Source organism: Plecotus auritus (assembly GCF_963455305.1).
Source record: "Plecotus auritus genome assembly, chromosome: 3".
NCBI lineage: Eukaryota > Metazoa > Chordata > Mammalia > Chiroptera > Vespertilionidae > Plecotus > Plecotus auritus.
In genome coordinates, this window is record NC_137772.1 from 88,829,738 (window position 1) to 88,843,422 (window position 13,685).

The 13,685-nt window shown below is 37.2% G+C and overlaps 1 protein-coding gene across 1 annotated transcript in view; it reads left to right on the forward strand.

Annotated features, from left to right (window-relative positions):
• DNAJC15 (DnaJ heat shock protein family (Hsp40) member C15) overlaps nucleotides 1–13,442 on the forward strand; it is a 76,443-nt gene extending 63,001 nt beyond the window's left edge. The window contains exon 6 of the mRNA XM_080659392.1: nucleotides 11,324–13,442. Within this exon, the coding sequence (XP_080515518.1) occupies nucleotides 11,324–11,394 (71 nt within the window). The 3' untranslated portion in view covers nucleotides 11,395–13,442. The remainder of the gene's footprint in view (nucleotides 1–11,323) is intronic.
• The last annotated feature ends 243 nt before the right edge of the window (nucleotides 13,443–13,685 follow it).

Consider the following 13,685-nt stretch of genomic DNA (forward strand, 5'->3'; position numbering starts at 1 on the left):
TTTGTATATATTACTATTATGTCTAGCAACTCATTAAGTTCATTTATTACTTAATTTTTGTTGCTACATCCTTTTGGATTTTCAACAAACTGTCATATTATTTAAGAAGAATAATCACTTCTAGCCCTGGCCGGTGTGGCTCAGTTGTTAAAGCATCACCTGTACTCCAAAGTGTCATGGCTTGAATTCTCGGTCAAGGGCATGTACCTGGGTTGCAGATTCAATCCTGGGCCCCGGGCATATGCCGGAAGCAATCAATGGATGTGTCTCTCTCTGTCTCTCTCTCCCTTTCTTTCTCTTACCCTCTCTCCCCTTCCCTCCCTCCCTTCCACTCTCTCTAAAAAATATCAACAGAAAAAAATATCCTCGGGTAAGGATAAACAAACAAAAAATAACTTTTTTTCCAACCCTCTTTCTTTTTTTTTTTTTAATCTGGGATGGAGGAGGGTATTTATTACTATGATTGGAACCTCCCTTATAGTGTTAAATAGAAATAAAGATAATAGGTATCCTTTTATTTTTGTTCATCTCAGAGCCAAATATTTCAACAATTTACTACTAAGTATGATGTTTGCTATATTTTTATAACCTTTCTTTATTTTTAGTTTACTAAAAGTTTTTATTACGATTTTTTTTAGTTTCCTGCATGTGTTGAGATGATTATATGACATTTATTCTTTATTCTGTTAATGTGAATTACAGTTATAAATTTTCTAATGTTAAACCCAATCTTGAATTCCTGATATAAACCTAGTTAAATCAGAAAACAAGAAACACATCTAGGGGATCCAGTGTTTGGAAATTTATCAGTATATTAATCCATGCATCAAGGAAAATATCAGAATAAAAATTAGCATTCAGAGAATTAACAGTGTCTATTTATTAATTTGCTGGGGGGATAAAACACACCTAATGAACTTTATACTAGAATATTTAAATTTAAATGAAATAAATTCCAGGAAAAAAACATTTCAAAACTGGTATAAGAAGAAATGGAAATCAAAAGAATCCTATCTAGGGGAGTTCCAAGATGGCTGCCGATGGGACAGCAGGCTGCAAGATAGTGTGGGAGTGAGAGAGCGAAAGGAGAATACGTGGACGTGCAGGGAGTGTCTGTATTAGTGAGTGAGGGACAGTTATATTGCACAGGACTGTTGGGGACTGGTAAACAGGCTCCCCTGGCCAGGCAGCCTCTACCACTGCTAAAATCTCTCCCGGAGCAGCCGGCTCTGCCACAATGCCATCTTAAAGAGAAGAGTAGCTGTGATCGGAAGCCCAGCCTTCAACTGGGGAGATCTTGGATATCTCTCAGGACCCTACAACCACAATGCCCAGGGACCAGCTGCATCAGGTGCGAACCTACGATCACCGAGACTGTAGCCTCCACGGCCGTGGGTGCCTAAAAATTTGTACAAAGGGAGACAAGGTTGCAGCCGAATATGAGGACAGGTCCTGCACCTTCTCACAAAGCAGATAGAAGGAACAGCTGAATCGAATAACATCCACCCAGAATTGGCAAATTAAACACAGCTGGTGAGGCAATCTATGTATGGAAAGGTCAGAGATAACCTAGAGAGAGGTGAGATGTGGGATCCAGGCTGGAGGGAGAAACACATGCAGTGGGGACTAGAGTCTCAGAGGGAGACTGCGCCCTACCAAATCCACGGCCCTTGGGGTCAGTGTAGCCTTCTAATGTGGAAGGGGGTCCACAGGTCTGATCGCAGAGGGGGACTCTAGATCTAAGCCCACAGCCATGGAAGACTGTGCCCAGAAAGGCAGCCCGAAGTTCTATACCAGCCGCGCAGTGCCTGGAGGAGAAAGACGTGAGGCTGCATGGTTGCTTTGTCTTTATTCTTCCTTGCTTTCACTTGCAAAACCCAGTGCATAGGATCTTTCAATTAAAAACACTCACCGAGACTGCAGGGAAAGTTGTTTTTGTGGAAACTGTGGATCAGAATAAGGAGAAACAAGCAGGAAACCAGCTCTGGGTCAGTCTGTCCCTCTAACCCAGTATTAAGTGTGGCAGGGAAAGAAGTATCTAAACACTGGGTTGAGGGTCCATTTGATCCTGGAAACTAATAAAAGACACTCCCACCCAGGGGCTGTGTCAGAAATTGACTCTATTTTATTTTATTCTGGGATTACATTCTATTTTTATTTTAGCATTATTTTATTGTATCTCAATTTTTTCTTTATGCCAACACTCTCTTCCACACTTTTCCCCTTTTTTGTCCTGTCTCTCTTAGCCTTTTCCTGCTTTAGTTTTTCTCTATCCTTTCTTTTTACTTGCTGTTAAAAATTGATCTTACTCATATCTCTAATTTCCTCTCCCCTGCTCCAAGGTCATGCACACTTCTATCTTCTCTTTCTTCATTAGCCAAATTTTTTCTTTTTATTTTTTTCTTTTTTCCCCCTTTTTATTTCTTTCTTTCTGTCTTGTTGTTGTTGGTTTGATTGTTAGTTTTTTTCTGATTTTATTTTATTTTTTGCTTCTGTTTTTCCTCTCCTCAGTTGTTCTCTTCTTCTAATAGCTTAATCAGTTTCAGTCACCAACTCAGGGCTATCTACTCTTTATAAATTTCCTTTAATATATATATATTTCTCTTTTTTATTTTGGTTTTTTACTTTTCTTCTTATACACTCATTCCCTTTCTACCTCCTCTATACAAAATTGTGGCCATTTCCCCATTCCTTCAATTCCTTGACCTTACCTTCTGTAAATAAGCTCTGCCTCTTCAGATTCATCTGGGTCTTTGTTGTTTGGGTGTTTGTTGTTTGCATTCTTCTCTGGGTGTTTGTTTTTTGCATTTTTTCAATTAGTTGCTGGTTTGTTTGTTTTTTGGTGTTTTCTCCCCATATATATATTTTCCCCCTTCTTTTTTATTCTTTCTTTTCTCTCTTACATTTTTTCCCTTTCTCAATATCATTTTTGCACTATTTTTTCCCCTAATTCTCTTCTCTTTAGTGTTCACCTTTATTTGGGATTATTGGTATTGTGAATACATTTGTCATTGGTGCCCTGTGTATTGTGACTTATTGTGTTGTATTTTGTGCCTTTAAGTCAATGCAGGAGAGAGAGAGCTACATAACCAGAAACCCTGAGAGGAGCAAACTTGGGGAGACAAAGAAACAGCCCCCATACAAAAGGAAAGGAGGAATGACTAAAAAAGGAAATAAATGAAATGGAGGCAAGCAATATGTCAGAGAAAGAATTCAGCGCAATGGTCCTAGGGACTCGAAAAAGTATGGAAGACAACAAGTTCAACAATATGTGTAAGAACCAAAAGGAAATGCAGAAGAACCAAGAAGAAATGAAGAATAACATCGTTGCAATGAAGAACACAATAGAAAGCATCAACAGTAGACTAGAAGCAGCGGAGGACCGCATTAGTGAGCTAGAAGAAGACAGGTAGGAAAAAAAATACCCAAGCAGAGCAGCAATTAGAAGAAAAAAATTAAAAAACAGGAGAGCTTAAGTGAACTTTGGGACAACACAAAACGAAAGAATATCCACACAATAGGGGTGCCAGAAGGAGAGGAAATTAACCAATGATTAGAAAATCTGTTTGAAGAAATAGTGACAGAAAACTTCCCTGATATTGGGAAGAAAAAACTCACAAAAGTCCAGGAAGCTCACAGAGTCTCTAACAAGATGAACCCCCAAAAAACTGATACCAAGACACATCATAATTAAGTTGGCAAACACCAACGACAAAGCAGGAATCGTAAAGGCACAGAGAGACACAGAAAGTTACCTACAAGGGAATCTCCCATCAGACTGTTGACTGATTTGTCAACAGAAACACATCAGGCCAGAAGGGAATGGAATGAAATATACAAAGCAAGTACTGTACCCAGCAAGACTGTCAATGAAAGTTGAGGGGTGAAATCAGGAGCTTCACAGACAAGAAAGGACAAGGGAGTTTATTACCACTAAACCAGAAATGCAAGAAATGCTAAAGGGTCTGCAGTAAAAAGAAGAAATAGGAAGGAAAGAAGGAACACAGGCATAAAGAATAAAAATGGCGACAAACAAGTACCTATCAATAACAACCTTTAATGTAAATGGTTAAATGCCCCATTCAAAAGACATAGGGTACCTGGCCCATATATCTGCTATCTATAGGAGACCCACCTTAGAACAAAGGACCCATACAGACTGATGGTGAAGGGATGGAGAGAGGTTTTTCAGGCAAATGGAAATGAAAAGAAAGCTGGGGTAGCAATACTTATATCTGACAAATTAGACCTCAAAGTTAAGTCCGTAACAAGAGATAAGGAAGGCCACTTCATAATAATAAAGGGAACAATTCAACAAGAAGATATAACTGGTAAACTTATATGCACCCAATACAGGAGCACCCAAATACATAAAAAAGTTCTGGAAGATATCAAGGGAGAGATTGCTAGCAGTACAGTCATAGCAGGGGACTTTAATACCCCACTAACACCACTGGACAAAATCCCTAAGGAAAAAAATCAGCAAAGAAACATCAATTCTAAATGACTCACTAGATCAGATGGAATTAATTGACATCTTCAGAACATTTCACCCCAAAGCCACAGAATATACATTCTTCTCAAGTGCACATGGGTTATTTTCAAAGATAGACCACATATTGGGACACAGGCCAAGTCTCCTCCAAATTCAAGAAGATAGAATTTATATCCAGCATCTTCTCAGATCACAATGGTATAAAATTTGAAATCAAATACAATAAAAATAATGGAAAAATCAAACACCTGGAGGCTAAATAGCATCCTATTAAACAATGATTGGGTTACCAAAGAGATCAAAGAAGAAATAAAAAGTATCATGGCAACAAATGACAATGAAAACACTGCAATCCAAAATCCATGGGACACAGTGAAAGCAGTCTTGAGAGGGAAGTTCATAGCTCTACAGGCCTACCTCAAAAAACAAGAAACAATGGTAATAAATTACCTAACCCTACAACTCAAAAAGTTAGAAAGAGAGCAACAAGGAAAGCCCAGCATAAGCAGAAGAAAGGAAATAATAAAGATCAGAGCAGGAATAAATAACATAGAGACAAAAAAACAACAACAACAGTCAATAAAACCAAGAGCTGGTTCTTTGAAAGGATAAACAAGATTGATGAACCTCTAACCAGGCTTATCAAGAAGCAAAGAGAGAGGACACAAATAAACACAACAAGAAATGAAAGAGGTGAAGTAACAACTTATCCCACAGAAATACAAAGGATTATGAAAAAATACTATGAACAACTCTGTCCCAACAAAATGGACAACCTAGATGATATGGATTTATTTTTAGAAAAATACAAGCTCTCAAAACTCAATAAGGAAAAATCAAACCGGAATAGGCCGATAACTACCAAAGAAATTGAAGCAGTGATAAAAAAAATCTTCCAGCAAACAAAAGCCCTGGTCTGGATGACTTTACAGGGGAGTTCTACCAAGCATTCAAAGAAGAACTAAAACCTGTCCTCAGACTATTCCCAAAAATTCAAGAGGAAGGCACACTTCCAAGATCTTTTTATGAAGCCATCATTACCCTAATTCCAAAACCAGATAAAGACACCACAAAGAAAGACAACTATAGGCCAATATCCATGATGAACATAGATGCTAAAATCCTCAATAAAATTCTAGCAAATTGGATTCAGCATCACATTAGAAAGATCATACACCATGACCAAGTGGGATTTATTACAAGGATGCAAGGATGGTACAATATCCACAAATCAATAAATATGATACATCACATAAACAGATTGAGAGACAAAAATCACATAATCTTATCAATCGATGCAGAAAAAGTATTTGGCAAAAGCCAACACCCTTTCTTGATAAAAACTCTCAGCAAAGTGGGAATAAAGCGATCATACCTCAACATAATAAAAGCCTTATATGACAAACCTACAGCCAACATCATACTCAATGGGCAAAAACTAAAATCATTTCTTTTAACAACGGGAATAAGACAGGGATGCCCACTTTCACCACTCCTATTCAATATAGTACTGGAAGTGCTAGCCATAGTGATCGGACAAGAAGAAGAAATAAAATGCATCCAAATTGGAAAAGAAGCATAACTCCTTTTTCACAGATGACATGATCTTATACATAGAAAACCCCAATTATTCCATCAAAAACCACTAGACCTAATAAATGAATTTGGCAATGTAGCAGGATATAAAACTAACACCCAGGAATCTATGGCCTTTTTATACACGAATAATGAATTCACACAAAGAGAAAGTAAAAAACAATACCATTTACCATTGCACCAAAAAAATTAAGATACCTATGAATAAACTTAACTAATGAGGTAAAAGATCTGTACTAAGAAAACTATAGGACATTGAAAAAAAAGAAAGACATAAACATATGGGAGAACATACCATGTTCATGGATTGGTAGAATCAACATCATTAAAATGTCCATACTACCCAAACCAATCTACAGATTTAATGCAACCCCCATTAAAATACCAATGGCATATTTCAAAGATCTAGAATAAACTCACAAAAAATTCATCTAGAATTAAAAGAGACCCTGAATAGTTGTAGTAATCCTGAGAAAGAAGAACATAGTTGGAGGGATCACAATACCAGATATCAAGCTATATTACCAAGCCACGGTTCTCAAAACTGCCTGATACTGGCACAAGAACAGACATATAGACCAATGGAACAGAACAGAAAACCCAGAAATTGACCCAAGCCATTATGCTCAATTAATATTTGACAAATGAGGCAAGAACATACAATGGAGTCAAGACAGTCTCTTCAATAAATGGTGCTGGGAAAATTGGTCAGATACATGGAAAAAAATAAAACTAGATCACCAACTTACACCATACACAAAAACAAACTCAAAGTGGCTAAAGGACTTAAATGTAAGACAGGAAACAATAAAAATCCTTCAAGACTCCATATGCAGCAAAATAGCAGACATATGTCCTAGCAATATCTTACCAACATAGCTCCTTGGGCAGTGGAGACTAAGGAGAAAATAATTAAATGGGTCTACATCAAAATAAAAAGCTTCTGCACAGCAGAAGGAACCATCCACAAAACAACAAGAAAGCCCACTGCATGGGAAAACATATTTGCCAATGCTATTTCAGGTAAGTGTTTAATCTCCAAAATTTAAGAGAACTCATACAACGTGACAAAAGGAAAATACCCAATCCAATCAAAAAATGGGCAAAGGACCTAAGTAGACACTTTTCAAAAGAGGACATACAGAAAGACCAGAGACATATGAAAACATGCTCAAAGTCACTAATCATTCATGAAATGCAAATCAAAAATAACAGAGAGATACCATCTCACTCCTGTCAGAATTGCTATCATCAACAAATCAACAAACGACAAGTGCTGGCGAGGATGTGGAGAAAAATGAACCCTTGTGTACTGCTGGTGGGAATGCAGACTGGTGCAGCCATTGTGGAAGACAGTATGGCGTTTCCTCAAAAAGTTAAAACTGGAACTCCCATTTGACCCAGTAATCCCACTTCTAGGACTATATTCCAAGAAACCAGAAACACCAATCAGAAAGGATATATGCACCCCTATGTTCATAGCAGCACAATTTACAATAGCTAAGATTTGGAAACAACCTAATTGCCCATCAGTAGATGAGCGGATTAAAAAACTAGTTCATCTACACAATGGAATACTATGCTGCTATAAAAAAGAAGGAACTTTTACCATTTGCAACAGCATGGATGGAACTGGAGAGCATTATGCTAAGCGAAATAAGCCAGTCAGAGAAAGATAAATATTGCATGATCTCACTCATATGTGGGATATAATGATCAACATATTTTGATGAACAAAAATAGATCCAGATGCAAATGGCAGGGGAGGTAGGGGTGGGGGTTAGAGAGCAACCAAAGTACTTGAATGCTTGCATATCAGCATAACCAATGGACACAGATACTGGGACAGTGGGTGCTTGCCCAGGTGGGAATGGCTGGGGGGCAGGGGGTCTATCAGGGGAAAAGAAGACATATGTAAAACTTTAGACAATAAATTTTAAAAAAAAGAATCCTATTTATTTGTAGTTAAAAACTTTCTTACAAATAAAACATTTGGCCAGGATAGTTTTACAAGTGAATTTCTTCAAAAAACCAAAGGAAAAGAAAATGCATTCTAATTCTTTTTATGAGGATAGCATATCTTTGATAGGAAGCCCTGATGAAGCAAGTTCTCAAAAGATATACATAAAAACAAACAAAATATTAGCTTATTATAACTGTAAAATTTCCTTGATGTTTGTTCGCATTGCCAGTCTGTATCCCCATTTGGGCTACCATACATTAGGTATCTCTTTTCTAGCATTCCGTATAAGTGGAATTGTATAGTATACCAGGGGCCCAATGCACAAATTCGTGCATCTTTAAAGGAACTGTGGGCCACGAGGCTACAGTAGGCACAGAGGTGGGTCTCGGCCCATCCTCTGTGCCTCCGTCCAGCCCCTCCTGCCGTGATCCCCGGTTCCCCTGTCTGCCAGCAGCCCCACTCCCTCCACTGCTGCTCCCACACACTGTCGGCGCTGGCCCCACTCACACCCACCGATGGTGAGGATCGATTGGGGCCAGCGCCAGCAGCCGGTGGGAGTGGGGCCGGTGCCATCAGCAAGTGGGAGCGGCAGCTGCTGCCCTGATCACCCTTCAGGAGCAGGGGGAGGTGCAGAAGCCCTCAGGGATGACTAGGGCCATCAGCCGCCGCTCACACCCGCTAATGGCGCTGAGTGATCAGGGTCGGTGCCGGGCACGAGCAGTGGGTGCGAGTGCTGGGCGGGATCGTGGTGCACGGGAGCAAAGATAGTAACTACCAGAAGCTCGCCCAATGACAGCGACTAGTTCTCCGCCTTCGTCTGGCGCCTCCGCTCACCTGCTCCACCATCCCGCTGCGGCCAAGCCCGCCATGTTCCGCACATGCCCCCTGGTAGTCAGCACATGTCACAGCAACTGGTTGTTCAATTCTGTTCTATTTGCATATTAGCCTTTTTTAATATAGGATACTATCTGTTGTTTAGCTTCTTTGAAGGGAAAAATCAGTGCAGAATGTTGGGCTCATCACAATGCAATTTCCTTATCTCTAGGATCTTACCCTCAACACTTGGCTGACTGGTTAGACCTCCTGTTCTTTCATATTGATGTATTGTATTTTATTCAACTCTTCTAGTTAGTGTTAATGGGAGTGTGGGTCTAAAATATGATAGTTCATGACAGCCCAAAGCAGAAGAGCTCCAGCAGTGTTTAGTGGAAGTACAAAGGTGCTGAGGTCAAGGGTGAGATGAGTATTCTAATTAAGTAGAATCTAGATGGTTCCCCAAGAAAACTGAGCAAAATTGAAAGATTCAAGTGTATATTGTTCCCATTAAACATAGGATATATATCACATATTGTTATAGCAATCAAGAGTCAGTGCCAGAAACAAGATGCGTTAAGCAGGAGGGCATTTAGTGCAGGGAACTAGTGGTTTCAAATTGTTGGAAGATCTGAAGGAATAAATTCTAGGCCTATAAGAATAACTCCCCAAACCAGCTGCTCTGTCAGGAAAGCTATTGCCTCATAGACTGCCACTAGAACTGTACTGAGGCACTGTTGCTGTCACTGCTACTCCACGACCTCGCTTGCTGGCAGCAGTAACAAAGAGGCCCAGCAAGAAAGCCTTTCCCTCACTTCAGCTTTTCAAATTTCACAATTGTAGCAAACACTACTTGAAGGGAATGTAGGAATTGTAATTTTTGGCTTAGGAACTTTTCCAAATCTTAGGAGGGTGGAATGAGAGTCAAGCCAAAATTTCTACCGTGCACGTAAGTGAAAAGTCCAGCATTCTTCTAGCATTGCCATCAATGAGTATAATGTTTAATGAGACTTTCGATTTGTATTTTTTATTTTTTTGTCTGCTAAATGAGCATTTATAGCCTGTGATTTAAATATCCAGAATGCATACCAATCAATTAAAGATTGTGTTTGAGTTAATATTTTAATATTTATTGAGGACATACAAGATGCCTGACATTACCTTGGTAAGCTCTAAAAATTTAAACAACTTAGAAAGATTGGCATTACCTAATTCCAAGATTATTTTCAAATCATGAAATCAGTTTGTTTCATAATCAAGTTTGTATGGAAACTTTCATCAACTTCATATATAATTCTTATTGTATATTCAAGGACACTCTGTGATACATTCCATAAGTATAGCAATTCAGATCTTGATATGAAAATGTAACTGGTATACTCAAGGGCAAAAAGCTAAATTTAGCTTCCTCCTGCATTGTTCTTTATACTACAACACCATGTTTGTTGATCTGTTTTCCCTGCTTTCTTTTTCCTTAATCAATAAAAGGTTTGAATAAACTCAGGACAATTTACACCAATAATATCTATATGTTTTTTGGATTGTTTTAAGCTAGTGAGGTCTTATGATGTTTTCAATAGCTATCGATGATTGAAAACTCAAGGAGAGAATAAAAACAGAGAAACTGGTAAACTATAGTGATTGTTAGCTTGACTGTTAAGCAATAAAGTGTTTAGGACTAGAAGTTCGAAGATGTACGATGCTTAAACAGGTTTAAAATGACAATGTGGGGCTAGTATTTTTGTATGTCAAATAGGTTCTGTTTGTGATTTATAATGATTCTGAATTTGAAATTCAGCTCAATTTTTCTCTTGCTGTTTGCATTAGAAATAATTCATTTCAAAGAACCCTAAGAAAAAACTGTTTTAATTTTATTTTAGGGCACAGTAAATGTGAGATTGTATTTCATAAGTATTTTAATAGGATCATTTCAGAGACCAGGGAGCATTTCCTTTAACATTATTTTTATTATCATTCATTTATTCGTTCATCTGTATTAGTAAATATGATTTTTAGAATTGGGTAGTACATAGTTGCCTTTTTAACTTGTATTTTATTTTTGTGAAATTCTAAGGTTTAATTAGACTCTAAATGAGCCCTTGGATTTCTTTATTTACCTAACCATTCACTTAACTTCAAAAAATTCTCTGGTTAAATATTTGAATGGTAATGTCTGATCAGCAAAATGTTTGGGTGTTTTTCAAATTATTCCTGATTATAACTTTCTTTCATTATCTTTCTCAGATGTTGTCTTTGATTATTGGGTATCTGTAGTGCTTCATTAAACAAATTTAATTTATGCTGTTTTGATTTCTAGTCAACTTATACATTAATTTGTCAGAGAATGGATGTGTGGGAAAATATCAGAGAATTATAATTAAGATTGTATTTCTTTTTGAGACTTAAAAATGTCAATAATAAAGTGTGTTTTATCAATTATTTTTCTTTGTCCTCAGGTGGATCTCCATACTTAGCAACCAAAATAAATGAAGCAAAGGACTTGCTGGAAGAAACCACCAAATATTGATTGATGCTCAAGGACTATAATGAAGGAAAAAAAGAGGGTGCTTAAAAAACAAAGTCCTGTGTAATTAATCTAAACCACTACTGGCCATCGTAATTCCCATGTGCTAACCCTAAATAATTTATTCCACTGTTATGTGGTATAATAATAAAAGATTAATAATCTGTCTTTTTATTATCTTTTAAAAGAACACCTTAAAATTCTATAACATCTTTTTTTCTTATTGTCTTACTTTCTCTCTGATAAGCATGCATTTTAATATTTCTGTTCTATTAGTTTTAAATTCCCCATATTCTTCTCTCCCAAAAAGTATCCAAAAAATATGATCCTCTATAATGTAATTGGTATTTGTGAGCAATAAATAGAAATGTCTTTACTGTTTATACAGGGTAGGCAAAAGTAGGTTTACAGTTGCATTGTGGTATTCTTTTGAGTTAATAAAGCTACTTACTGTAAATCTACTTTTGCCCATTCTTGTGTTTATACTCACATTGTTCCCATTTTCTCAGAGAAATTTAGTAGTCTAGTGTGTAAGGGGCTTTAAATGTTTTGAAACCTAACACTGACTGCTATCCCATGGTGAAATGATCTGAAACTTAATGGAATTTACAGAATGGTATTTTCTAAAGTAGTGGTTAGGACTCGTTAAAGAACTCTGCTCTCTCTGAGACCCTATAGCTGAAGCATGAGAACTTGGAGAGCTACTAAAATGATTAAAGATTTACAAAATGAGCCCTCTGAGGAAAGGCTGAAAGAGCTGTGAGAAGTCTGAGGAGTTTGTATTTAATTATAGTCATCCAGTACTATATATTTACTCAATTATTCATTCAAATATTTATTGACCACTTACAATGTGTAGGATGCTGTTGTGGGCCCTGTGGGAGTTACAGGTGTGAACCAGACATGGATCCTGACCCAAAGGGTCTTATATTTCAAAAAAAGATAAATCATATGAATACTATTAGAGACATATAGATGATATGCTAAGGAAGTTAAAGAGAAGAAAAGAATATTTAAAACTGAGAGCATTGGGAGAGCTCCATAGAGTAAGTAGCATAGAGCTGGGCTTTAAAAACAATAAGTGGTATTGTTTTTATATGATTGGAGAGTCAGTATGTTTTTTCTGAGATCAGTCAGAATAGCAGAAATGGGATATTTATTACTGTGACTAGAGTGTGGGATTTCTCAAAAGCAAAGGGTTAACATATGGTGTTGAGGGGCTGGCCCTTTGGTTTACACTGCATTAAATTACTTCCTTAAAACAGCCACTGGTCATCACCACTTTACTATTCCAAAGGTGAAAAAACAGATTCAAATACAGATTTACCAGCATTATTTTTTAGCATGTACTACTTTACAAATTCTGAGTTCATCCTAGATAAACTGAACTACTGTATTTTATCTATCTTAAAATAATTTTTAATATCTAGATGCATCTTTGGTTTATTGCATCCTGTAGTTCGGAAGTTCTCTATGTTGGCAATATTATCAGTATTGAGTTGAATAATTCCTGTTTGTGGGAGCTCTCCTATGCAGTGTCAGGTGATTGGCAACATCCATGCTTGTACCTGCTAAAGAGCAGTAGCACCTCCTCAGTTGTGACAACTACAAATGTTTACAGACATTGCCAAATGATCCCGGGGGTGCAAACTTGCCCCTGATTGAGAGCCATGCTATAAATGTATAGTATGTTTTCTTTTGGCACATAAACTAATGGCCTGACTCAAAGTTGATTGAATTTCAGAGTTAGTAAAATATCATTCTTGCTTTAAAGTCTCCTTGCACATCTTAATTTTATTGCGCTTTAGTGTTTTTCATTTTTCTGCTCACTATTATCTTTGTACCTTAGATGCCCTTCTAATCCTCAGATCTTCACATGCTCAAAGTCTAGAGGTCCTGAAGCTACATTGGCACCCAATAAATATTTGTTAGTGAATGAATGAATATTCCCACTCCACTTTATTCCTCACTTTATAGTACTTACATCTTGGTACTGTGTGTAATATGCCTTATTTCTCCATTAAAGAACTTTTTGAGCAAACATGTTCATTTATCTTTGTAACCTCTTCAGTGTGGAACATTGTATTTAGTAGCCATCATAAAGTTGTAAGTACTAAGAAAATGTTTTCTGAATACTATACTTTACAAAATATTATCGCTAATTTTGAAAGTTATGCTAAGCAATATATAGGCACCCTGAGGACATACCTTTTAATTGACATATTTTCTAATGCATACTATATTCATGAGAATTTGAGTCCCCAGCATTAACTTGGAATTTCTTTCATTCCCAT